At 45.1% G+C, this 26,192-nt stretch overlaps 1 protein-coding gene across 2 annotated transcripts in view; it reads left to right on the top strand.

Annotated features, from left to right (window-relative positions):
• The first annotated feature begins 18,684 nt into the window (after positions 1 to 18,684).
• Vash2 (vasohibin 2) overlaps positions 18,685 to 26,192 on the top strand; it is a 32,951-nt gene continuing 25,443 nt past the window's right edge. For both annotated transcript variants that reach the window (XM_047521561.1, XM_047521560.1), the window contains exons 1-2: positions 18,685 to 18,865; positions 19,480 to 19,960. In XM_047521561.1, coding sequence (XP_047377517.1) covers positions 19,685 to 19,960 — 276 coding nt within the window. In that variant the 5' untranslated portion in view covers positions 18,685 to 18,865; positions 19,480 to 19,684. The remainder of the gene's footprint in view (positions 18,866 to 19,479; positions 19,961 to 26,192) is intronic.

The following is a 26,192-nucleotide window of genomic DNA, read 5'->3' as shown; positions in this document are numbered from 1 at the left end:
GGCGGTCTCCAGAGTTTCAACCCTCCTTCGCCTCAGCTAACAGTGGACACCCTAGAATTTTCACGCTATGATGGAGTTGAACTTTCAGGGCATCATTACCAACACTCCTGTTCATTGTGCCTCCCAATCCCTTTGAACACAGGAGGCTGTTTTGTTCCTTCCTGTCTTCCAGGGGTGAAATCACGGCTGCTCCCATTCACTCCTGACCTTTTCTCCACCCTCCAGCTGTGTCCTGGACTCCACAGAGCATCCTCGGCTACCTTTTAGAATTTTGCCAGTCTTTTCTATTTCAAGCTTGTGACCGCTAATGGAACCTTCAGTTCAGTATACAGAAGGAACTCAAATACTTAATGTTGATGTACCTAATGATGTGTGGAAGCATGAACACAGTGTCTCTGATACATAGCAGAGGCTGTGCACAAAGTTAATTCATTATTTACAATTGCACCATCTTATTTAATCCTTACAGAACTTCTGTGAGGTGGGTGTTACTGGACCAATTTTCAAAAGAGGAAACAGACTCACAATTACCTGACTTGATCAGGTCTACTCTTTGCACTAATTTTATCTTCAAATAATTCTAGATGATTTGGGGGCTTAGAGTCTGCACATAACAATGCGCCCAAGGCAGAGGATCATGGCCAGGGAAAGGCAGGAGTTAAGAGAAAGATCGGGCTGGGGAGATAGCTCAGTTGGTAGAGTGCTTGCCTCACAAGCACAAGGCCCTGAGTTCGAACCCCAGTACTGCCAAAAAAAAAAAAAAAAAAAAAAAGAGAGAGAGAAAGATCATCCAGGTCATAGGGACAGACCCAAAACAGCATGCTAAACATCGCCCTAGATATCTCTTAAGAGGCTTGCACATGATGGAATTTACTGCCAATATTTAGAAGACCAGAACATCTCCTAACAAGATTTGTCTTCCAAGTTCATCTTGAAAAACTGTAGATCTGAGAAAACTAAACTTGGCCAACAAGCAGGGCTGCTCCCTCCTAAGTGGGGGCTGCTCCCTCCATTTGCCAGTCTCCTCTCAGTCAGTTTCACCTGTTCCTGTTATCTGACTCCCTTGACATTTGAATTTCTGGCCCCTGATCTATTTCCATCCATCCACTTCCTGTTAGAAAAACAGGACCCTGAGAAGTGAGGAGACCAAAGACACAGGGAAAAGGATGATTTTTGGTGGCGGGGGTTGGGGGGGGGGTACTGTGGATTGCATCCAAGGTGACTTAACCACTACTGAGCCACATCCCCAGTCCTTTTACATTTTATTTTGAGATAGGGCTTTGCTGAGTTGCTCAGGACTTTACTAAGTTGCCGAGGTTGGCCTTGAACTTGTAGTCCTCCTGCCTCAGCCTGCTGGGATTACAGGCATGTGCCACCGCACCCGGCTAAAAGGGTAATCTTGAGAAGTCATCTCACTTCCCTGTGCTGCCATTTCCTCATCTGTAAAATCAGAGTATTAATAGTGCCTGTGGTTGTCTGCTTGGGCCACCACAACAAACCCACAGACTGGGTGACTTACACCACACTTAACTCTTCACAGTTCTCAGGACAGGCCTCTATGACCAAACTGCCAACAAATTTGGATTCTTGTGAAGACTTCTGGCTTGTAGAAATAGAGTGACCTTCTTGCCATGTCTTCACATGACCCTCTCCTTGCACATGCACATCATGGGGGGAGCGTGCAAGCAAGGGCACCAGTCCTATCAGACCAGGTCTCCACCTATGACTTACATTTTATTTCAATTACTTCTTTAAGGGCTTTGTCTCCAAACACAGCCACACTGGAGCTTAGGGCCTTAGTATATGAATTCGTGGGAGTCACAAACAATCATTCCGTATTTGGACTGTGCTTATTTCCTAGAGTTGCCCTGTAAGGAGGGAATGAGTGAATGCATGAAAAGCACTCAGAGCAGTAGCAGGCCTGTGGCAGCAATATATGATGACGATGACAATGACGAGTGTTATGGTTTAGATATGGTGTCCCCCCAAAACTCAGTGCAAGACTATGCAAGAAGGTTTGGAGGAAAAATCATTGGGTTATAGCCTTAACCTAATCAGTGAGTTAATCCCTGATGGTAACTAGAAGCAGGTGGGGTGTGGCTGGAGGAAATGGTTCGTTGGGGGTGTGGCTTTGGGATATATATTTTGTATATGGAGGGTGAAGTCTCTCTCTCTGCTTCCTGATCACCGTGTGAGCTGCTTCCCTCCACCACACTCTTCCACCATGATGTCCTACCCCACCTCAAGCCCTGAGGAATGGAGCCTGCTGTCTATGGATGGAGACCTCTGAAACTGTGAACCCCCTAAATAAACTTTTCCTCCTCTATAATCGCGCTGATTGGATCTTCTAATCGCAATGGCGAAAAAGCTGACTAAAACAAGGAAGGTGTGGTCTTCCCTTTAGATTTTTGTAGTACTCTCTCTGACAAAAGATAGGTTTGTTATGGGGACCTGCCCTGCTCCCAAACAGCTGTCATCTTTCATAAGGCCTAGGAAAGTGCTACCGTTAAGAAAGGAAGACCTGTCAGCACGTTTCTAATTCTGACTCCTTTCTTCAGGGAGCATCAGGAAGAAAACTGAGCCACCTTCCTATATAACCATGGGCTCAAGTGTTTAGTCAACACATCCGGGAGGATTGGTTGATCTCTGAATGTGCTTATGCTGAATGCACACATGTCTTGTTTCCCCTTGTCTGAGGTCCTTGTTACATCTTATTTGCTTTTCCCTTTCTCCCCCACATACTCCCCAGAAGCAGACTCGTGTCAGCACCTTGAAGATCAAGAGTGAAAAAAAAAAAAAAAGAAACACAAATGGTATGACTTGACTCCATGTACAAATAGAGAAACAACATGTATCCCATTTGTATACAAAAATTTAAAAAAATAAAAAATTAAAAAAAAATTTAAAAAAAGGTCAACATACAACCTAACTGCATTCACAGTTCAGTTCTTAATGCATGATTTAAATTTCCCTTTAAATTGAATTATATGCCTTTATAAAGAAAAAAAAAAAAAGATCGAGAGTGCACTAGGCAGTCTCTGTTTGCCCCCCAAATCCACTTTCTGTTCAGCTCTGTGCCTCAAATGTTGCTTCATTGGACCATGGGCCCACAGGGTTCCTGTCCTCGCTGGGCTCCCTTAGTTGGTGGTAACAGCTTGCTAGTCCTGGAAATGTTACCCTGCTTGATGATTCCCTCAATCCTGTCTATACCTCTGTCAAGAGTTCCTTTAAAAATTCTCTTAACTTTTTCATGATTTCCACCTATTTCTGCTTGATCCCTGACAGATATGGAAAAACTTGATGTCTAGTTTTCTGGGGGCAAGTGGAAAAGCTAGAACCCTGAAAACTCTGTTGAGGCAAAATGGGGGTGCTTCCATCCTACTCATGAAAGAGTATCCAGCTCCAATCCCGTGAATGTTCATAAGACAGATCCTTTGGTGTTCACCAAATACAAAGGGACTGCTAACCCCCACCCAGGATGGTCCCCGCAGCACTAAGATTAGCAGATATAGTTCCCTTGACATCAGATGACTTCCTGGGCCTTCAGAAACTCCCCGCTGCAGCTCCCATAGGATCCTAGTCATGTGTTTCCATTGCAACTACTCTAGGTCTTGTCCATCCAACAAAACAGGCCTGTTCAGTGAACTTCCATTATCCTCTGGGACACAATGCTTTCTTGCTAATTTACTCCATTTTTGTCTTCCTAAATTGTTGGAAAGCCAGAAGGGGAGCTTCCCTACACAACTTGGGCTCAGCCACTCTTCCTCTCTATGTGAATTGTTTCTGTTTGTTTTTGTTTTTGGTACTGGAGATTGAGCCACATCCCCAGCTCTTTTTTATATTTTATTTATAGACCCTGAGTTGCTTAAGTCCTCACTAAGTTGCTGAGGCTGGCTTTGAACTCACAACCCTCCTGCCTCAGCCTCCCAAGCCACTGGGATTACAGGTGTGTGCCACTGCACCCAGTGGGGAATTGGTTTTAAAAAGCCCTGCAGAGACCAAATTCAAGTACAGATGATCTGCAACTTATATGGTTCAACCTGCAATTTTCCAACTATAAAAGGGTGCAAAAGTGATATGCATTCAGTAGAAACCACACTTTGAAATTTGAAAGTTGCTCTTTCCTCAGGCTTGTGATGCAATATTTTCTTGTGATGCTGGGCAGTAGAGTGAGCCACAGTTCCTAGGTAGCTGATCACAAAAGTAAACAACAAATACTCTACAGTGGATGTACAGTATTCAATAAGTTATATGAGATATTCAATACTTTATTATAAAATGGTATTTGTGTTAGTTGATTTTGTCCTACTGTAGGTTAATGTAAGATAGACTAGGCTGGGCTGGGGCTATGGTTCAGGGTAGAGCTCTTGCCTAGCATGTGTGAGGCACTGGGTTGGATTGTCAGCACCACATATAAATCAATAAAATAAAGGTATTGTGTCTGTCTACAACTGAAAAAAAATTTTTTTAAACCTTTTAAAAAAAAAAAAAAAGGTAGGCCAGGTGCAATGGCACACACCTCTAAATCCAGTAGCTCAAGAGGCTGAGGCAATAAGATCATGAGTTCAAATCCAGTCTCAGGAACTTAGCAAGATCCCATCTTTAAATAAAACATAAAAAGGGTTGGGGGTGTGGCACAGAGGTTGAGTGACCTTGGGTTCAATCCCCATATCAAAAAAAAAAAAAAAAAAAGAAAAGAAAGAAAGAGGGAGGGAGGAAGCAAGGAAGGAAGGAAGAAAGAAAGACTAGGCTAAGCTATAGTGCTAGGTAGGTAGGTTAGTGCATTAAATGCTTTTGGGGAGGGGTACTAGGGTTGGAACCCAGGGTCTCATACATGCTAGGCCAGCACTACACCACTGAGCTACAACCCCAATCCTATTAAATGCATTTTTAGCTTAATGTTTTCCGTTTATGATGGGTTTACTTAAGCCCAAGGTGAGTTGGGGTGCTTCTGGGGTTGCAAGATGGCTACTTTCCAAGGAACAGGTGGGCACAGAGCCTGTGAGGACACTGTCACGAGGGGGACAACAGGCTTCTCACAGGCTGCCATTGTAAGAGAAGACAGTCGTTTTATAGCAGATGATCCTCTTCTCTGGGCAAAAGGGAGCTGTCATCCAAGAATGTCTTAAATTTCTGCTCCCTCTAGCCAAATGTCCTCAGAGCACCTTAGCACCCTGAACCTTCAGGAAGGACCATTATCCAGGGCCTGAGGCGCTGCCAGTAGATTATTTGTACCTTACTTTCATCCTTGTCCCTGCTCTTGGTCATTAGTTTCTACTGCTCTTCCATGCTCCCTCTTCTCCAGCATCCCCTCTGCAAGGCCTCGGTTAGAGAAGTAAGTGAACCTGTGTTTCCAGGCACATTCTGGGAAGGTAAAGCTTGAAGCAACAGGGCAGTAACTCTTTGATCATAAGAATGTCTGGGAAGTGTCTGCAATTACTATTTAAGTCCTCATTGTTCTTGCTTATTCAAAAAGAAAAGAAAGGAAAGGAACAAGAAAAGAATTGGATTGAGGGAATCCAGGTGTAATCCCCAGTTCTGACGCTTACTAGTTTTATCTTCTTACACAAGTTACCTAACCTTTTAAAACCTCAGTTTCTTCCTTTGTAAAATCAAAATAATAATCTCTATCTCACAGGGTTATTGTAGTGGACTTTTATTATGTTTTGTGGTTATTCATCCCCTCCCTTTTAAAACTTTTCATTTGTAAATAATGTCAAACTGACAGAAAGTTGGCAAGAGTAAAATTAAGTGCAAAGAGCACCCACATGCCCGTTACCCAGTTGCATATATCATGGACCTTTCCTTTATAGACTTCAGTGTATATTTTCTAAAACTAAGGCTATTCTCTTACATCACTGTATGCAACTACTATCTTCAGTTAAGTAACATAGATACAGTATTTTTTTTAATTTTTATTGTAAACAAATGGGATACATGTTGTTTCTGTTTGTACATGAAGTAAAGGCATACCATTTGTGTACTCATACATTTACATAATGGTGTTTGATTCATTCTGTTGTTTTTTCCTTCCCCCCCCCACCCTCCCACCCCTCTTTTCCCTCTATACAGTCCCTCCTTGCTCCAGTATTTTAATCTAACATCTATATTCCAATTTTGACAATTGATCCAGTGATATCATTTACACCACCTCCTCCTCCTCCCAGGTCAAGATCCAGTCTCTGATCATCTATCATGTTCCATTGACAAGTCTTTTTAGTCTTCTTTGAATCTGGGACATTTCTATAGTTTTTCACCCCTTGCAACTGATAATAAATCTGGAAGAAGACACTTTTAGATCTTGCATATCCTACTCTTCATCAAAATTTCTCCCTGGACTTAGCACCCACTTATGTTCCTGAGTAAAGTACTCTTTACTGTGATGTCTGCCAAAGGATGATTCTCTAACTCTAGAACTCTCTGCCTGTTGCCAATGCACTGTGAGCATGAGTCTTCTCTTTTACCCCCTTTGTTTATTTATAATCTAGCATAGACATTAGATTCATGTTTTTCCCCAGTGGTTTGTAGTTCATTACTAAAGTTAGTTATTTTGTACTGAAATTGACCCTTGACCAGTAAGAGCCATTTATGCTAACTCCTCGTCCATGTAAGCTTGTGAAATTCCCTCACCACTATTTTTTTTAGCAGTTACTTTCTGACAACAATTGTGATGGTTAATTTGCTGGGGAGGTACCAGGAATTAAATCCAGGGGCACTCTACCACTGAGCTACATTCACAACTCTTTATTTTGAGACAAGTTCTCTCTAAGTTGCTGAAAGTCTCACTGAGTTGCTGAGACTGGCCTCAAACTTAACAATCCTCCTGCCTTAGTCTATCCAGTTGCTGGGATTATAAGCTGTGCCACTGCACCCGGCTGTGATGGTCAATTTTATGTGTCAACCTGACTGGGCTAAGGGATGCCCAGATAGCTGGCAAGATAATATATCTGGGTATGTCTGTGAGGGGGTTGCCAGTAGAAATTAGTATTTGAACTGGTAAGCTAAATAAAGCAGATGGTCCTCCCCAATATATGTGTGTCGGGGAGTGCATCATCCAATCCATTGAGAGCTTAAATAGAACCAAAAGGTAGAGGAAGGGTGAGACTGTTTTCTCTACTGGAGTTCAGGCACTCATTTCTCCTGCCCTTAGATGCTAATGCTGGTTCTTAGGCTTTTTGACTCAGGCAAGAACTTCCACCATTCACGCAGGTGAGACATTGGTTCAGAAGAAAGCAGTAGGAGGAAATAGGCTCATTCATTCTTCTGGTAAGACAGAGTGATGGCTGAATAGTCTGGATTTCAGAATTCACTGAGTGTATTAGGTTAAGGTCTACACAGAAATGGACGTGGCATCAAGAGACTCCAAAGTCACTTTGGAGGCAATACAAGCTGTATGGGTTAGCATTAAAGGCAGGAGGAGAAATTCCTTATCAGTCTGGTTCTGGAACATGTTTCTGCATACTGACCTTGGAAGCTTAGCCTCCAGCCTAGTTCTCTAGTCCTCCCAACAATTCTGTGAGCTACTCAGCATCCTTTAATAAGTGCTTTTCTCTTCATGGGCAGTCAGAGTCAGTTTCAGTGCTTACTATGAGAAATTCTACCTCATCAACTTTCCAGAATCCTGGGCCATTTTGCTAACCTTGCCTCTAAAACTTACACATGTCATGTTCATATTTAGAAAATTAACTCACCCAAAAGTTTTCAACTTGTTTTTTCTTAAGGTTATGTCTTAACCCAGGTTCCCAAAACTTGGTTCCCAAAGTGTGATCCTCAACTAGACGCATCAGGGGGAGTTCATTAGAAATGCAGACTCTCAGGCCTCAGCCCAGACCTACTGCAGATTGCGATTCAGTGACAATGACCCCCCTAGGTGATATAAAATATGAGGGCCACTAAAAACAGAGGCTGAAGCAAGGATTAAGGTGCTGATGCTTTATTTGAGGAACAATAACTCAGAACAGCAAGAATAAGAAAAATAAAGTGAGGCAAGGGAAGCTGGGCAGCAAAGCAAGGGGACCAGTTTCTACCCTCTACTTTATAATAAGCCTTAAAAAGACCCTGCAGTTTGCCTGGCAGGCATGGCACCTGGCCATGTGGCAAGCCTTTGGACAGGCTCTATGGAGAAACCCAATAATGGAGGCAAGCAAGAGAATTTATCCTCACAAACCTCCCACCTTCTATTTCCTATGGGTTAGCCCACAGGAAGTTAACCCCTATGCTTCTGGATCATATCACTCAGCCTCTTTGTGGTCTTTCAGAGGCCAAATTTCATATCATATTGTCTGGTGTTCCACCCAAGTCTAAAAGTAGCGGGAGGGGCTACAGAATACACCCTATAGCTAGTCACTTTGCTATACAACAGCAGTGGAAGGAAATAAAGGGCCTAGGCAGTGGAACCATGTGGGACTGTTTGATGGCAGCAGAGAATCTGAGGAAATCTGGGAAGGCATCATCAGGTATGTCAGAAAAGTCATGCGGGGTAACATGTGAGTGAGTAAGAAATTCTGTTAGCCTTAAAGGGTGGTGCTGGCTGAAACCCTGTGATTTCAATTGGTTCTGGTAAAGACAGAAATTGATTCTGGTAAAGACAGAAAAGTGTGCCCTTCCATTATATGGCTCCCATGTTAGAATATGGAGCCCCCATTCTCTTTGCCTTTCTTTTTTTCAATAAAATACTCTCATGGGGCTGGAGTTGTAGTTCAGTGGTAGGGCGCTTGCCTCAGGCACTGGGTTCGATCCTCAGCACCACATAAAAATAAATAAAGACATTGTGTCCATATAAAACTAAAAAAATAAAATAAAAATAAAACAAACAAACAAAAACACCCTACTTCTGTTTCAAGGGAATAAATACAAATCTATTCAGTTAAAAGATCCCTTCAAGGTTGTGGCCAATTGCGATCTCCCAGAACAGCTAATGGAAAAGCCAATGAATGAAGCTACAAAAGGCTTGATTCGAGCTCTGGGAGCTGATCTGGAGACTGTGTTTGTTATTCATCTTCTACCTTCTCTATCATCCATTCTAGACTTTCCTCACTCTTGTCCAAGCAATATTTTAATGGGTTTGTCTGGATTGGTTGCCAATCTAGATGATCCTCATACCTTAGGGTGAGATGCGGTCTTAAGCTCTTGGTCAAATTGCCCTTATCAAGTTGTAATTGCTATCATTGCCAAATTATTGCTTCACCAGGCACTGAAGCACCGAGAAATATTTCATTGAATCTCCTGATCTCTCTGCAATTCAGAAGGAATAGTCCAGGCTTCTCAAAGAGATTTAATTATCATACTTTACAAGTAATACCCACTAGCCTGAAGTTACCAAAGCAGCCAGGTAATAGTCACAGCTTCAGGTCAGGGGAATCTGACTGTGTGCCCTGGCAGAGATACCTCCCTGGAAACCAGAATCTCTAACATAACAGAGTCCAAAGTTTCAGGGACAAAAAGCACAAATTCCTCAAGTGGTCACTGAGTGTTACAGTAAAAGGAGTCACTTCCACTTCCATTCCTTTATTTCTGGATTCATTCTTTCCAACTATTGAAGATTAGGACCATGTGCTGGTAAGTAATTCAAAGTGTACTATAACCTAGAGTTCCAGGCCCCAAGGTATCATCCCCTAACTTTGCCTTACCTGAGTTTCAACAGGCTTTTCTACTATATTAACAGATCAGTTGCCTTGTGGGGTGCGGTATACAGTAAGATCAGTAGTTCATGGTCATGAGCCCACAGTTGCCCCCTCTTTCACCATTCAGTAGGTCTCTTGTTCTCAGGAAGTGGTGTACAGAGTAATGTGCCAGTAGAGAAGGCATTCTGTAAGCTCTCGGATGTGGTGCTGGCTGAAGTTGGGCAGGGAAGGTAAGTCCAATATTATGTTTATATCAATGTATGTGTTTCTATCTCACTCCTTGGTGGGGCGGCCCTAGGTATCCATTTGATGTTTACCCACTGTCCCCATGTAATCATTCCTAGCACCGTCTTCACTCTCAGAAGTTGCCTGATTGGGACAATAAATTTCACAGTCACCCTTCTCTTAGGAACAGTGCGATATATTAACCAGCACCATGAGTTCCTGCAGAAAGTCACCCTGATTTTCCCCTCCCCTTGCTGTCCACCGAGGAAAGGATCTCCACCTTATTCTTTATGGTTAAGTGCTCCAGCTGGCCCCTGTAATTCTGGGATTTTTATCATCTCCACTAATAGCAAGGAGTTCAGTTTCACAGCAACCTTCCCCATGCCATCAACTCCAGCCATTACCAATTCCTAAAAAAAACCTCCTCACTGTCAGGCATGGCGGAGCACATCTATAATCCTAGCAACTCTAGAGGCTGAGGCAGGAGGATTGCAAGTTCAAGGCCAGCTTAGGCAACTTAGTAAGACTGTCTTAAAAATAAAAAGGGTGCCAGGCATGGTGGAGTATGCCTGTAATCCCAGTGGCTCGGGAGGCTGAGGCAGGAGGATCACAAGTTCAAAGCCAGCAGATTAGTGAGGCCCTAAGTAACTTTGCAAGACCCTGTCTCAAACTAAAAAATAGAAAGGGCTGGGATAATTATTTTTCAAAGAAAGAAAAAAAGGGCTGGGTATGTGGCTCAGTAGTTAAGTGCCCCTGGGTTCAATCCCAGGTACCAAATAATTCAATCAGTTGATTAATCAGTAGGGCTGGAATGTCACTCAGTAGTAGAACATTTGCTGAGCATGTACAAGGCTTTGGGTTCAATCCTCAGTAATAACAACAACAACAACAACAACAACAACAAAACGCCTCTTGCTAGCACGTTATTTTTACTTTAGTGAAGGAGGTGCCCTGGGGTTGCCCAAGGAACTAGATGGTGGAAGATTTTTGAACCCTACAGAATAAACCCTTCTAATATTTCTTCCTGAATCTTCTGAAGCCTTTCAACCCTTTAAAGCCTGGCTTCTCCATTTTTCCTGTGGTCATAGTTGAGATCAGGACTCAAACTGCCATCCCAGCAAACTCTTAGAACAAGCTCCAGGCATCCTTGCTAACAGTAGATCCTCAGTTCTGTATGATGATTTCCAATCAGTGAATCCTCCCAATTGTGCTTTCTGCCTCACTGTCCCCCACATACAATATAACATCCACAAGGCCCACTCACACACGTTTCCACAGTTCCTGCCAGAACATGCTGGCCAAGTCCTGTCGTGTCTTTGGCAGGTGGGCCTTCCTCTCTGGAGCAGGCGGTGCTGCAACCTGACTCTGGGTATTGATGGAGGCAGTAGTTAGTCAGGCCAGGCCTGGAGGAGAACAAACAATGGGGCAGGGGGTCTTCCCTGACTTGGAGGGTTCAGAGGATGTGAAGTTGTAAGATGCTCATCCACCCACGAATCCCCAACCCACTCTAGGGGCTGTGACTTTGACGTGGCAGTTTGTCAGGGCCGTGCATTCAGTCTGCTTTGCTGCTCTGCTGTTCTGTAATTAGGACTTGGGTTTGATTTCCAGAGTCTATCCTATGGCTGCAGGAAATAAGGCTCTCCTTTGGAGTTGCCATAGAAGCTCTCTGGCTTTCGTATCATTTCATGAGTTGGTTATTAACTGCTCTGAGCTTGTCATTTTCTGTTTTCCAGAACTCTAGTACCCTATTTTTTTTTTTTATATTGAAAAAGATATATATTAGGATTAGCCAGCTGGACTCAGTTCAGATGATCCCAATCTTGTTGGCAATAGCCAAAGTGTGATAATCCGGAGCTATTCAGATCTGTGCCTTCTCTCTATCAGTCCTGATCAGGGTATTAACCTGGGGCACATCAGTGTCAAAGTGCTTCTTCATGGCCTGCCTGGATATCCACAGTGAATACAAGTGTGTTCTTGTCTTCTGTCTTCTTGATGACACACTCTTGGTTGGAGGAACTGGATAATTGCATGGTGGTGAAGTTTGTCTTTCCTGGGGCCACTTTTCTAAGGACATCTGGGTTACATCAGAGTCTCAGTGTCTTGGGCTTCCAGAGGTGGATGATACGTGAATCCTTTTTGTGTGACCCCTGTCAGCATTGCCTTGACCTTCAAGGTTTCAGCTTTGGAGGAGAGGGACAGAAGCTTCCTTCTTCACTTTAGGCACCAACTTGGTGAAAAGCCTCTCCGGGATCTTATAATGACCATTGTTTCCAAACTGATGAAATGCAATGGTGACATGATCCTAATTTCTCAACTCCAATTCATCTGTGGTGCTATAAAATGTGAGGTGGGACATGAGATGTGTCAGATACATTTATTAATAGGCTACTGCACATCAGGGTAATTACCATCCCTCTTATTACAAGCAAAGGGGTCTTTATTGGTTTCAGACAGGAAGGCAATACAACACCAAAATCCATTTTGAGGATTTGATTTTTAGAACTATTGTGGAACCAGTTGTCTTGGCTCAGTTTCCCTAAGAAACAGGAACAGAAGCAGAGATTACATGCAGATTGGGCAGACAGCAAGAATGAATGCAAAGGGAAATGAGGTTTGCTAGCATGAGCAGCAATGTGGGTGGTGTTTGTGCAGTTATTGCTTCACAGCTGCAGAGAGCCAAGGCACATTGCTCAGTAGGCACATCTGCTCAGTCATGCCGGACATCTCAGACAGGTATTGGGAAACCATCAGTCAGAACAGTCCCTCAAAGGGAAGAAGAAATCATTTATCTACCCAGCTCCCTCCCAGCTCCTGTTTCTCATTGGTCAAAATGCTTCCTGTTTTGAGTGATTCCCTAGGTTGCATCTTCTAACACCTTTGATGACTGCTTAGAAGGCAGATCCCACATCCTCAGGGTGGCATTTCATCTGAGTCCAGCAGCGATGGAGGATCGGGGACTCCAGACATGCAGTTGGTCAGTCTAGCTGTGCACTAACAGACAAAAAGGAGTGCTCAGAACTTCTAGGCGTACCTAGTCAGCCCCACATGGCTTAATGCACAAATTTAGCTAGACATGGAGGCTGCTATTGATTCTAGGAGAAGGAAAGATCTAGAGAATATAAGGTGGGATGTAAGGTGTATCAAATACATCTACTAATAGGCTATTAGTTCAGAGCATGTCTTTGCTTTATATGGAAAATTTCATAAAAATTAAGAAAGTCATTTAACGACTCCTTGTACCCATCTTTCAGCTCAACAATTATGAGCATTTTGCCAATTTTTCTTACCTTGTGTGTAAAGCAAATCCTAAACATTGTATCACTTCATTCATACTTTATTGTGCATCTCTGATAAATATGTATATAACCACTCTCAAACCTAACAACATGTACTATCAAACCTAATGAAATGCCAATTCTTTAATATGATATGAATGCCCAGTTCTATATTCCCCATTGCCTTAACTGTCTCACACAGGTTTGGTTTTGGTTTTATTCTGCAGTAGTTTATTATATAAGCCTGGACTCAAGAAAACTTCCTACACACACTCCTCTGCCTTTTTTCCCCTTCTGTGGATGAAATAAAGATGACACTCAGGGAAATCTGAAAAACCATGTGCTAAACATGGAAGAGCCCTGTCAGTGAATCTCTGAGTAAGTGTAGGAAATTTGCCCACCAACTTATTCACCTTCCCAGTGTTATCAAAAAATGTCTCGTGTGGAACTACTCATTACAGCAATTAGGCCACTGAAACTTACACACCATCTAATAAACTTATAATTTTGGGGGGTATTGAAAATTTAATCCAGGGGTGCTTTACCACTGATTCACATCCCTAGTTCTTTTTTTCTTTTTTCAAATGTTTTATTTTGAAACAGGGTCTCACTAAGTTGCTAAGGGCTTCACTAAGTTGCTGAGGTGGGCTTCACTATGTCGCTGAGGTTGGCCTTGAACATGCAATCCTCCTGTCTCAGTCTCCCAAATTGCTGGGATTACAGGCATGTGCCACTCCATTTGGCTCCTCTTTCATTTTTGTAAAAATTTTAACATTTTATATTCTGCATCTAATTTCAGTACCTAAAGTCCTTAGAGGGTTACCTAGTTATTTATGCTGACTCTTGGTTTGGTGGCTTGCTTCCTTGTGACTTGGTAATTTTTAAACATGGGTTTCTGTTTGCCTGAGTCCTTTAGAATTCCTGGTGGGATGGGGTTGAGAATGAATTTCTCCAGAGAAGATGTATATTTGCTGCTTCCAGGCCTCCAAGGAATTATCCAAGGACACTGAGTGGCACCATTCAAACTTAATTTTTCAGCTTGGGTTTCCCTGAACTCTTTGTGTAGTTTAAGGTCGATACGAAAACAGATATGTAGTTACAAATTCTCGGATGATCCTTTCTTATTATGATGCGTTTTTCTATTTAGAACAGAGGCTCAACAGACTAATTATTTTTGTGGTTTCCTGTGTTAGCTTTTTCATCACTGTAACAAATACCTGAGATAATCAACTTATAAAGAGAAAAGGTTTATTCTGGCTCACAGTTTTGGGGGTTCAGTCCCTAATTGGGCAAACACTTTGCTTTTAGGTCTCTGGTGAGGGATAGCACACATGACAAAGCTATAACACTTACCTCCCTCATGGCTGGGGAGCAAAAGAGAGAAAAGAAGACTGGGTCCTACCATCCCCTTTGAGAGCATGCTCCAATGACCTAAACCAGGCCCAACCTCTTGAAGATTTACCACCTCCCAGGAGCACCAAAGTGGGCACCATGCCTTTAACACATGAGCCTTTGGGGGACACTTGAGATACAAACCATAGCACTTCTATTGCTGGTTGGACCTTGAGTAAATTACTTAGACTTTCCTCAATTTCAAACTTATTGTCACTAGTTTCTTGTATGCATTAAATAACACAATATGAACAAAGTGCTTAAATTGTGTTTTGTACAAATTGAGTACTGGATAAATGTTACTTTTTATTTTGTTATTTATATGGAAAGACCTATATCCAAAACCATTAGGGAATGACACAGAACTGCATAAGTGACAATTCATGTGGTTCAGAGACTGTCATGGAATATATGGAAAATATTCTTTGGGGGAAGTGAGAGTTAAAGAACCCATTCTATTTTTCAAAGAAACCCCCCTGTCCCCAGAAAGAGGTGTAGGTCCCTCATTTGGTGTTCTCTTCTGCTATCCTGGAATAAGACCAGGGTTGTTAAATCTCATGACTTACAGAATATTAGTGTTGATATTTAGTGAAAAGTCATTTCACTAGTTCAGCAGAGTGGTAACTTTCCTCGTCAGACTGATCATAGACCTTTGAACACTTGGGTTGAATGTACACAGGCATAAGCCCCATTTGGGGTGCGTATTTGTTTCCTAAAATTGCCAGAACGAAGTGCCATAAACAGAGTGGTATAAACAGAAATCGGTGGTCTCATACTTCTGGAGGCAGAAAGTCTGAGATCAAGGCAACAGCAGGGCCATGGTCCCTCAGAAGGCACTAGGGAAGCATCCGCTCCTGGTCTTTCTCCTGGCTTTTGGGATTTCTTTGGCTGCAGCAGCAGGACTCCAGTACTCATGTGGTGTTTCTCTGTGCACTTCTGTCTTGAGTTCAAAATTGCCCTTTTTATAAAGACATCAGTCATATTGGACCAAAGCTCAACCTCTCTGGTATGACCTCATCTTAACTAATTATATCTGCAATGACAATCTTTCCAAAAGGTCACATTCTGAGTTGCTAGGGGTTAGAATTTCACAATCCCACCCATAAACTGGGTGGGTCTCCTTTTTGTTTCCAATGGAGGCAGAAAAAAGCTGCCAGTTCCTGTGTACCATCCCCCCACCCTGCTCCCCCTAGCTTTTTTCTTTCCCCTCCATACAGCCATGGCTTGTTTTCAATGTATGTCCCTTTCCCTGGCAATGGATGTGACTTCTCCGTCTTGACTCTCAGACAATGAGACATGCTGGGAACAGATGTCTCCAAATCTGTTTCTGCAACTATCTTGGATTCAGATTTAGGGCCAACCAACATCTACGAGGCGCTTTGCGTGTGTTTCCACATAGCTCCTTGCCTCTCTGAATCCTCAAAATCCCCCTCTAGAGTAGTATGATACCTACTTTTGAGGAAAATAAGGCTGAGACTTAAGTAGCTTATCCAAAATCACACCATTCACAAGTGTAGAAATATGATCCATCTGGGCAGGATTTTGTCTATCTCTGTGATTCACAGAAACTGATACTGAGATAGTATCAGCAGCTCTTCTCATTCCAAACCTTTCCACTGCACTCTCTGCTCTACCAGTCACTGTGCCAATGAAGGAAGTGACTGTGCTCTTAGAGGTTGAGTAGTTACCAGCTGTCCTTGTTCAAGTCACAAATGGTCTCATCCCACATGTGTATATAGGGTTGTGTCACGCTTACTATTTGAACTTTCAAAATGCCTAATTGATATGACCTGGTTCACTTGGAGTGTCTATTTAACCCAATACCCAAGGAAGTGAAGAACAATGTGCAATCTAGTGCACCTCTCCAAGTGCAAAGGAACTCTGAATAGGAATCCTGACTCCGGTGCCTTTCCTGGGACAGCGCAGTTCACTTCCAGGTCACCATGTTGGAAAAGTAGCCAATCTCACAACTGTCTTCATATGCCATGTCCTTGGCTCTCCACCCATCCACCCATGGGAAAGAAGAAAACAACCTGGAATATTGGAGGCTAACAACAAATGCTTCTCCCCATCAGCTGCCAGAGAATTCCAAGATGCTTTGAGGGAGAAAGACGAACCAACACTTCCCTTTGGCTCCTAGGGTAAAGCAGGATCCAGGCCCCGGTAGCAAGGTAATTGTGGTTGTTCAGACTTATTCTGCTTGGAGATATCAGGAAGTGTTTCTCAGGGAGGTCACCTGTGCTGTTCAATGTTCACTGACTGGTCTGTTTAGGCTCTGAATACAGGACCTCATCCTGAAATTCTAGTCTGCTGGAGACAGGTATGGATTTGAGAAATGAATGCCTAAAGAAGGGAGGAAGATGTTTAAGATGTGAAATAGATTACTCTCTGAGGCATGTTTTTGTTTAACCGTGAAATGAAACTGAGGCAATATTATGGTGAGAGGATGATTTTCTTTCAATTTCCTGATTTTTTTTCAGGTGTGCTTATTCCACTTGAATATATTTCATAAACTGACCTATTTCCTTTGTCTGTAAGTGCCTAAGTCATCACTCTCATTATTAACTCTGTAAAGTCCTAGGTGTGGGTTTTGTCTCAGGGATAAGTCAGGGCTAGGTTCAGAATTCAGGTCTCTTCACCCAAGTCCTGGCTGTCAACTGTTCCCCAAGAGCCTCTGCTGACACTGACCCCTCACTATGAAAGTTCCAGTCCCCCTACCTCAGGCCACTCATAGGGTTAAGCATCCTTAAAATTGACCCTCTGAGGGTCTGGAGTTGTGGCTCAGTGATGGAGCTCTCGCCTAGCACGTGTGAGGCACTGGGTTCAATCTCAGCACCACATAAAAATTAAAGTTAGTTTTTAAAAAATGACCCTCTGTCAGTGTTCCTTCATGCTGGTATCTTACATTGGAGGTTCACTTGCCATTGGTATGACTTCTTCACTCTCAAAGTGGCCTGCTGGCCTGGAGTTCCAAGAGAAAGGAATTACAGCCAGGTTCCTAAGTGTCCATAAGAGAGAAAGTTCTGGAATCACAGAACCTGAGAGTCAGAACTCTGGGAGGGTGAGAAATCTGCTCTTTTCTTTTCAGAAAGAGAAGCAAAAGCCCAGAGCAGGAAAGGGGCTTGTCCAGGGTCACTCAGCTCAAAAAGACAAACCTGGACTTAGAGCCAGAACACAGATCAATAAATCTGGTGCTTCCCCACCTCCTCTACTCTTTCTTTCTGAGAGGGAGAGAGGAAAAAGAAAAGAGAGGGAGGGAGAGAGGGGGGAAGGAAAGAGAAAGCATGAATGAGAGAAAGAAAACTCACCTTTAAGGAAAAGGTGTTTCAGCCGGGAGTGTGGGAAGGCCTCCCACTTCACCATGGTTTTGAAAGATCTCTCCATCCCCCTCCCTAACCAAGTAGCTGTGGCAGAACAGTGGGGGCCTGGCTGACGTCCTGGGCTTCAGAGTTGCATATCAGCTTGAGTTTGTAAGGACTTTATTAATCATCCCTAATAATAGAAAACCCAAAGCTGCGTCCATTTGTTAATTCAGGAGAAACTTGTAGCGCTTTAAAAAAGATAGTAGAATGAATCGGACATAACTTTCCTGTGTTCATATGTGAACACACGACGAATGTAATTCCACATCATGTACAAACAGAAAAATGGGCAGTTGTACTCCATGTATGTATATGTCAAAACACATTCTACTGTCATATATAACTAAAAACAAATAAAAAATCTTACCAATAAAAAATAATGAATTTTGTGTATACATATAAACAGCTACTTCCAGAATCACCCACAGGGAAGGGGCAGAAGACTGTTCAGTCACTCTCAGGGAATGCTGTTCCTACACCAACCCCTTCTCTGCCTCAGGGTGTCTTCTCTACTTCGGGAGGTTTTGCGTCTCTGCTTCCCACAGTTGCAAACCCTCATGGTGCCCCGAAACTAGATCTTAAGTTCCTTGGACAAATGCTCCAGCCCCGCGGGGTTCCAGGACACTGGAGAGATCGGATTTCGCGTGGCCGCCCAGCTTCCCTTACTCGGCTCTCCTCCCGCCCGGGAAGCGCTGGAGCCAATCAGAGCGTCGCCGAGCTCCGGGTTGTAGAGTCCCGAGTCCCGGACCCGCCCCTCTTTGTTGCGGTGGCCAATGGACGCATTCGGAACATCGGCGGCTGCCCGGGTGACTCGGTTATATGTCACAGAATAACATTCGAGAATGGGACATGGAATGAGGAGACGACCACAGCAGCTCCACCAGCCCCAGCAGCCCCCAGTCCCCGACTTGGCAGCAGGCGCCCAAGCAGCAACCCCCGCCGCCCGGAGAGGCTCTGCAGCAATAGCAATGAAGCCCACTGTCCCGAGGTAGGTCCCGGAGCGCCGCGCGCCCTTCCCGCGCCCCGCCTGCGGTCAGTGGCTCTGGGTGCCTGGCGCTGGAACTCGGGGTGCGGGAGGCGGGTGCAGCTCTTTACACTGGAACACGGGGCTAGGGGTGCCCCTTCCCCCGCCGGGGTCCTGGAGGGTTTCCTGGAAGAAAGCGGGCTGCCTTTGCAAGCCGAGGCTGCTGCAGCGCCCTCGTGTTAGCCCTGGGCGCTCACGTGTCGGCACGTTCTGGGCTCGGCTCGTCGCTCGTCCACATCTGGGGACCCAGGAATGTGTGGAGCCTTGCGGGGACCTCCTGTGTCTTCACGCCACACGAGCTGTCTTTCTTCTGCCTACACGGTCCACTCCGCATTCCCCATGCTCCTCGTTTCCCCCATGCCCCGGTCTTTAGGTGTGTATGAAGCTTTGTGGCGAATTTCCAGCCACCTTTCTAGGTAATCGGAAGGCTGAAAGCTCGTATTCAGTTCCTTGGGGGAGGGGAGTCTTGTCAGCGTGCAAGGGGCAGCGTGGGGTGACGTGCAGACACTCCAGGGCTCCCAGTCGGTTCCTCTGGATGTCCACTTAGCCGTGGTATCTGCTGTCTCCACTGATTTCAGGCACGGCCCGTAAGCCCGGAGCCCGGCCGCCTCCGCGGAGCTCTTGCCGCCGCTACCCCTTGGCGCGTCCTGCCGCAGCGAGAGGCATGGAAAAGGCCACCCCCGCGGGGCGCTGATCCCCGCGCCGCGCCCGCGCGCGCACACGCCCCCCGCTGCTGCCGCTGCCGCGCGCCCCCCGCACCTCGCCCCCCGCCCTCTTCCCACCATGACCGGCTCTGCTGCCGACACTCTCCGCTGCCCCCACCCCAAAGGCGCCAAAGGCACCCGGTCCCGGAGCAGCCACGCACGGCCAGTGAGCCTCGCCACCAGCGGGGGCTCGGAGGAGGAGGACAAAGACGGTGGGGTGCTGTTTCACGTTAACAAGAGCGGCTTCCCCATCGACAGCCACACCTGGGAGCGCATGTGGATGCACGTGGCCAAGGTGCACCCCAAGGGAGGAGAAATGGTGGGCGCTATCAGGAACGCCGCCTTCTTGGCAAAGGTCAGTGGCTTCGCAGGAGAGGGTGGGATGGACAGTGACGGGACCATTTCAGCCTGAACAGATCAAATAGAGGCAATCTCCATGTCATTGGTCCTACTACAAATTCCCTCCTCCCAATCAATTGCTCTTGCCAGTCCTTTTCCTAATTGACATGTTTGCCTTGGAAGCCTTAGAAATGGGGGAGGGATGGGTATGGAACGCACCATCCTGGAACTATATGATAGGTTTGTGCCAAGGTTTCTTTGAATCTCCAGCCAAACTATTATTTACTCAATCCCATGTACATCCCCCTTCAGCAAAGGTTAGCCACCAGGGAACACCAGCGATGCCAAAAATGCATAGACTCCAAGGATACCACCCTACTTGTCCTCTTTGGAGTCTCTTGCTCCTTCCCCCATTACCCTCAGCAAATGATTTATTAAGCTGTGAATGAATTTGCAATCAACCAGTCAGACTTCTCAGTGTGAATCATTCCTAGACTTTTTGCCAATTTTTTTTTTTTTTTATGACAGTGACTTTCACCTCTGAAACTTGTAAAACACTGAACTGTCTCTTCCCAGCGTATCTGGACTCCAAGAAAAAAAAGGAAGAGTTTTGGCTGTGGCTTTCAAGGGACTTTCCAGTACACATGATGAATTAGTCTCACTGGATAAAGAAAGAGGCTCGGAAGTGAGCCAATTGCACTTGATGGCCAAAGATATTGTTTCAAAGGGAGGAAGATGTTCCCTGGTGGGAGTAACTGCACTATATAAAATATCAAAATGCATTTGGGGAGAAATGCTGCAGAGCCTGGGGGGTTCTGTGGTGGATAGTTTCCTCTGGATCTTGGGGACAATGGTTTGGCTGAGAAGATTTCTGAGGAGGTCTAGGAATACCAGACCAGAATCCTAGAGGACCATCTGATAGAATCTGGTGACAGCTGAGCATGTGAGCCTGTAGGCTAGAAGGCTATGTGCCCTTGGGGGAGTGACAGGGCCTCTCAACTTCCTACAGCATCAGTTGGAGTATTTTATTACTCTTCTGGTCAAGGAGATCTTCATTATGCCCACCTAGAACCTGCCTGCCTGACTGCCAACCATAATTACCCAAGCTCGGTTCTCTTAAACAGCCCTGTTTCTGGTTTGCAGTTCTGACCTCAGAATTTTTCTTTATTTACATAAGAGGCCAGAGCCCTTAAACCTAGAAGATGTGATCCCAGGGAACAGAGGCTAGATGCCACTGTCCCAGGCTGCCTTTCTCACTTGCACACTTATCACTGTCCGAGTCTCTAATGTGCCTTCAATCTTTCTCCATCCTTGTGTGTGGGGCCCCCTTTTCCATGAAGGAGTTATGGAATCTTAGTATTGGTAAAATTGTCTTCCTTCTCAACTGAACCCTTTCCCTTCCTCTTCCTGAACACCTCCTGGGACAGGACTCATCGCCTTGCAGGGCAGGTGATTCCAGGACTGGCCAGTTTTGAATGTGGGAAGCTCTTTTCTTAGACTAAACAGAAACCTCACCCCTACCCCCAGTCGCATTTCACCACTGATTCTTGCAAGTTGCCCTTTGAATCAGTGCACAGTGGGTTGACTTCCTTTGCTATTCACAGCTACACGGCCATGCTCTTATGCTGCTCTTATGCGCGCTCTTACAACGGTGGGAGGCACTTAGAGTAAAAATTAGGGACCAAATTCTAGTCTTGGTCGTGCTAGCTGTTGTGACCAGGTCACTCACTTAAAATCTCTGTCTTTACTTTTCTCATCTATAAAATGAAAGTAGAGCAGATTTAATGTCATGTTCTTTGCAACTCTCAAATTCTATGATGTCATGACCCAGGAGTCTCCAGGTCTCTAATGCTGACCAGTGTGACACTAGAGGCCCCCTGGATTAAGAACCCTTAGAACTGTGTCATTCCGCATCATCCTTTAGTCCTGTGTCTACTGATAGTTCCTTTTAGCTTCCTTATGTGTCATGGTTCCCAGAGGAACTCAGTCTTGTCCTCTTTCTAGGACAATTGCTAGTTTGTCATCAGTCCCCTAAAATAAGCACATGTAAAACCCAGTATCCTAAATGTTATCTGAGCAGTTTAGAACATATATTTCTATTTCCTAAGATCTATACCTAAGACTTCTACAATTATAGTTGAATGCTGTGCTCTTAAAAAAGAATGTTTCTTTTATCTTTTTTTTAATATATTTTTCATACTGGGGATTGAACCCAGGTGCTTTTTCACTGACCTACATCCTCAGCCTGTTTTGTTTTTATTTTTTATTTTGAGACAGGATCTCACTGAATTGCTTAGGGCCTTGCTAAGTTGCTGAGGCTGGCCTCAAACTTGAGATCCTCCTGCCTCACCCTCCCCAGTTGCCGCGATTATAGGGACCTGGCTCAGAATGTTCTCTTTTGTATGTCAGCTGCATCATACTGTACTTTCATAGGAACCTGAAAATCACATGAAAACTGGGACTAAACCAGGACTCTGCCAGCCCCAATTTGGGCAGCTGGTCTTCTGAACCTCAGGAAAGAGCTTAACATTTCTCTTAACCTTGCATCTTAATGGTTGGCTCTCCATCTTCAACATGGCTTCTCCCCTGGGCCCACCTTTCTGCAAACTCTGACCCCTGCCCTGACTCTGCCATGGGAATGATGTCAAAAGCTCCCATTCAGGGGCCACTCCTCTTGGATCAAGGGCAATTTCCTGCTCTTAACTTGGCAGACTCTCCTCTGAGGCCAAGTCCTTTCCTCCTTCCTTCAAATCCAAGTCCCCCTGAGGCCTGTGTATGGAAGAGGTGGTAGGGTAGTGGTTTTGTGGAGAAGGGTTGGAGAGTTTCAAGGCATTTAACTGTTTTTTGGCTATCAAAGATGGACTACTCAAAAGAAGTGGATGGGGAAAGGTTTCAATGGCCTCAGAGGAGGAATGAATGACAGACACTTCGTTTGTCTACAGGACATTCCTTTGGTGACCATGGTAAGCTCGGCCTGATGGTCCAGATGTCTCCTCCTGAGGGAGAGGAGACATACTCTGAGATCCTTTTTCCAAATTTGTGACTGCCGGCCTCTCCCCTGGTGTGCTGAGTCTGAAGTTAGCACTCAATAGGTCAAACCCAAGGTTTTTCAGGGGTAGTTTAACCCATTGAGTTCACAAGTCTTCAATTATGTGAGAGTAGTAATTATTTCAAAGTGGTATATTTGTTGCTCAATTTATGTGTTTCTAGGTGTTCCACGTGTGGGACAATGGGACAGAGTTAAGGAAACAGCAAGAGTCATGTGGAGGCTTCTTGAGGATGGGAGTGGGGGTGGCCACAGCAAGTGGGAGCGCTCCTAGCCCTTGTCTGCCTGGACCTGACTCAGCTCGCTCCGGCAGGAAACCAAGATGGATTCAGCAGGAAACATCAGTTGTTTCCTGCAGCCCTCGCATGTTTGTTCCTCATTCTCACCTTGATTCTAAATTGGGAAAGAATTCACATGTAGAGGTATGAGCTTTGCCTCAGCCAAGGAGTGTGAGTTCTTGGGACTTGAGGCCTTGCTGCAGGTGGAGCTCCACCTCTGCTCCCAGAGGGCTCGCCCGGGCAGTTGTTCCCTCCCCAGGACTGGATTCAGAAGTGTCTGTCTTGTCTGTGCGTCCTGCTCTGCTCAAGGTGGTGACCCCAGGACCCCTGTGCCAAGCCACCATGAACAGATTCATGGTTGCTCCTGATGCAGAAGTCTGGGGTCCGTCCGGGTCCACGGGTGCTGGCTGCTCTGTGCTGCTTCTCCCCAGTCGCCAGGAAGATTCTTCTGCCTGGTGCCTGTGCAGTGTATTTTTCAGAGCAGGGAAGACAAGACCCTTTGCTTTCTCCTCATTCTTGTCAAAGGTTGCTAGTGCCTGGGCCCCTTGCTGTCTCCCTGGCTCCTTTCCTGGCCTCCCCTCTCTCTCCCACATGGTAGGGCAGCTTCTCACCTGTGCTCCTCCGTATCCCTTCCACTGGCTTCCTCCTGACAGATTGATCGTGTTTGGCAAGAACAGAGTAGAAGAAAGGCTGTCTGTGAAAGTCTTGCCTGTGGTTTGTCTCATTCTTCTTCTTCTTGAACAACAGTCTTCCTGCCCATTCCTCTTCCCCCTCTTTCCCGTCTGGCTAAACCTCCCAGGGCCCCTGTCTGTGGAGAGGTTGGGTCTGAGCTTTTCCCTCTAGATTCTGCCTTCATCAATTTGGCTGTGGCTTGATGAGCAGGATGTAGGTGGCAGGATATGCGACCCTGGAGGGGAAAAGCCTTGGAAAATCAAAGTTGGAGTTTGATGAAATCTGGCCAGGAAATAGCATGAGGAAGGACTCTTAGGACCCCAGTCAGGGAGAAGAAAAACGGTGTGCCCTGAGCTTTTCCTGAAAAGGTCACACCAATTTATGTCCCATCATTGCTGGGTGAGAGCATCCTCACCAGCATTGGTATTTGCATTTCAAAATGTCTTTGCTAACTAGGGAAGAGGAAAATGACGTTTTGCAGTGACTTTAATTTGCATTTCTTAAATTATTAGCAAGCTTAATTATTTTTTCAGATATTTATTCACTCTCTGCATTTCTTCTTCTGCGAATTGTCTTTTGGTGATCTTTTTAATGTGGTAAAATCTACATAACGTAATTTACCATTTTAACCCTTTGAAGTGCACAGTTCTGTGGCAATAAGTACATTCACATTGTGCTTCTATCACTACCATCCATCCCCAGAACTTTTTCATTTTCCTCCACTGACACTGTTAAACATTAAAAACACTATCTCCCCATTTCCCTCTCACCCCAGCCTCTGGCAACCAGTGTCTACTTTCTATGAATCAGGCAATTCAGTAATCCTCATTCAAGAGGAATTGTGCAATATTTTGCAGTACTAGGGAATGAACCCAGGAGAGCTTTGCCACTGAGCTTTACCACTAATCGCCAGGTCTTGTTTTTTTTTTTTTTGTTTTTTTTTTTAATTTTGAGTCAGAGTCTCGCTAAATTGCTGAGGCTGGCCTCAGACTTGCAGTCCTCCTGCCTCAGCCTCCCTAGTGGCTGGGATTACAGGTGTGGGCCACCATACTGGGCTCAGTATTTGCTCTTTTATGATGAGATTATTTTCCTACCAAATGTCTCCAAGGTTCATCCGTGTTCTAGCATGTACTAAAATGTCCTTCCTTTTTAAGGCTGAATAGTTATCCATTATATGTATGTGCAACATTGCGTTTATTCCTTCATTCATTCATAGGCCCTTGGGTTGCTTCCACCTTTGGGGACCATATTTTTTTCCATTGAGGCCTAAAGAGTTATCACGCTGTATGCACTCCTCATGAATTAAGAATATTAATTCATTGTCATCATGTGTCCCCAGGGGAAAGTGGATGTTTTCATCTTCCATTAGGTTGAGAAGGCATCTTTGTGATTCAAGCTCTGAGTGTCTGAGAACTTGGGTCCCTGCTGATTCTGTTTTCATGTTCCAGAAAGGTAGATTCTTCTAGCCTCCCTGGTCTAGACCGCTGAGAATCTGCTGTTGACAAGTAATTACAGTTTAACGCCTAATGAATGCTTATACATTAGCTGGTTATAAACCTCACAACCAGCCTGGAAGGTTTAAAACAGGTAATGATATGATTCCTATTTTATCAGGAAGAAAATGGAGTCTTAGAGAGGTCAATGTAGCTCCAAACAGGGTCCACAGCTGGTAGGTGACAGAGCTAGAGATTTAAACCCCAAGGAGCCCACCCGGCTTATAGGCCAGGTCCCGTGGGAACCCTGGCAGCCCAAGGCTCCGGTTGGACACTGTCCCCCAGTCTGAGCCCCAGCCAGTTCTCCCAGACATGGGGTAAGTTGCAGCCGATGACATCATCCCCTCAGCAGTCTCCGCTCCTCTCCCCACCACAGCCCTGCTCCCTGGCCTGGGTTTGGGGAACGTTCACGTTAGTCCTCCCGGCTGGGAGCAAAAGTGGCCACAGCTCCAGGACTTGCTCGCAGACAGGCTGAGGTAACAATGCAGCTGTTTTGAAAAGCCCTTGGGCGCCACTGGGCTGTTTTTCTGAGGACCAGCTGTCGCCTGACTCCCACCCCCACCATTCAGCCTGTGGAGCTTTGGGGGAGTTGAAATAATTTGCTTGTCAGCCCCTGCAGGGGACCAAGTCACTGGCGGTGTGCAGTTCACCAAGAAGTTTACCCTCCCAGGTCTCCACATTTGCCTGTTTTTCTGTTAAGTAGGTGCAACAGCACTTGTCTGTGAAGAAATGCTCATGGCTTAATAAACTATAATTTCC

The sequence above is a fragment of the Sciurus carolinensis genome, chromosome 12, assembly GCF_902686445.1.
Source record: "Sciurus carolinensis chromosome 12, mSciCar1.2, whole genome shotgun sequence".
NCBI classification, from domain to species: Eukaryota; Metazoa; Chordata; class Mammalia; order Rodentia; family Sciuridae; genus Sciurus; species Sciurus carolinensis.
Note: the sequence above shows the minus strand (reverse complement) of the source record. Positions and strands in the feature narration are given on the sequence as shown.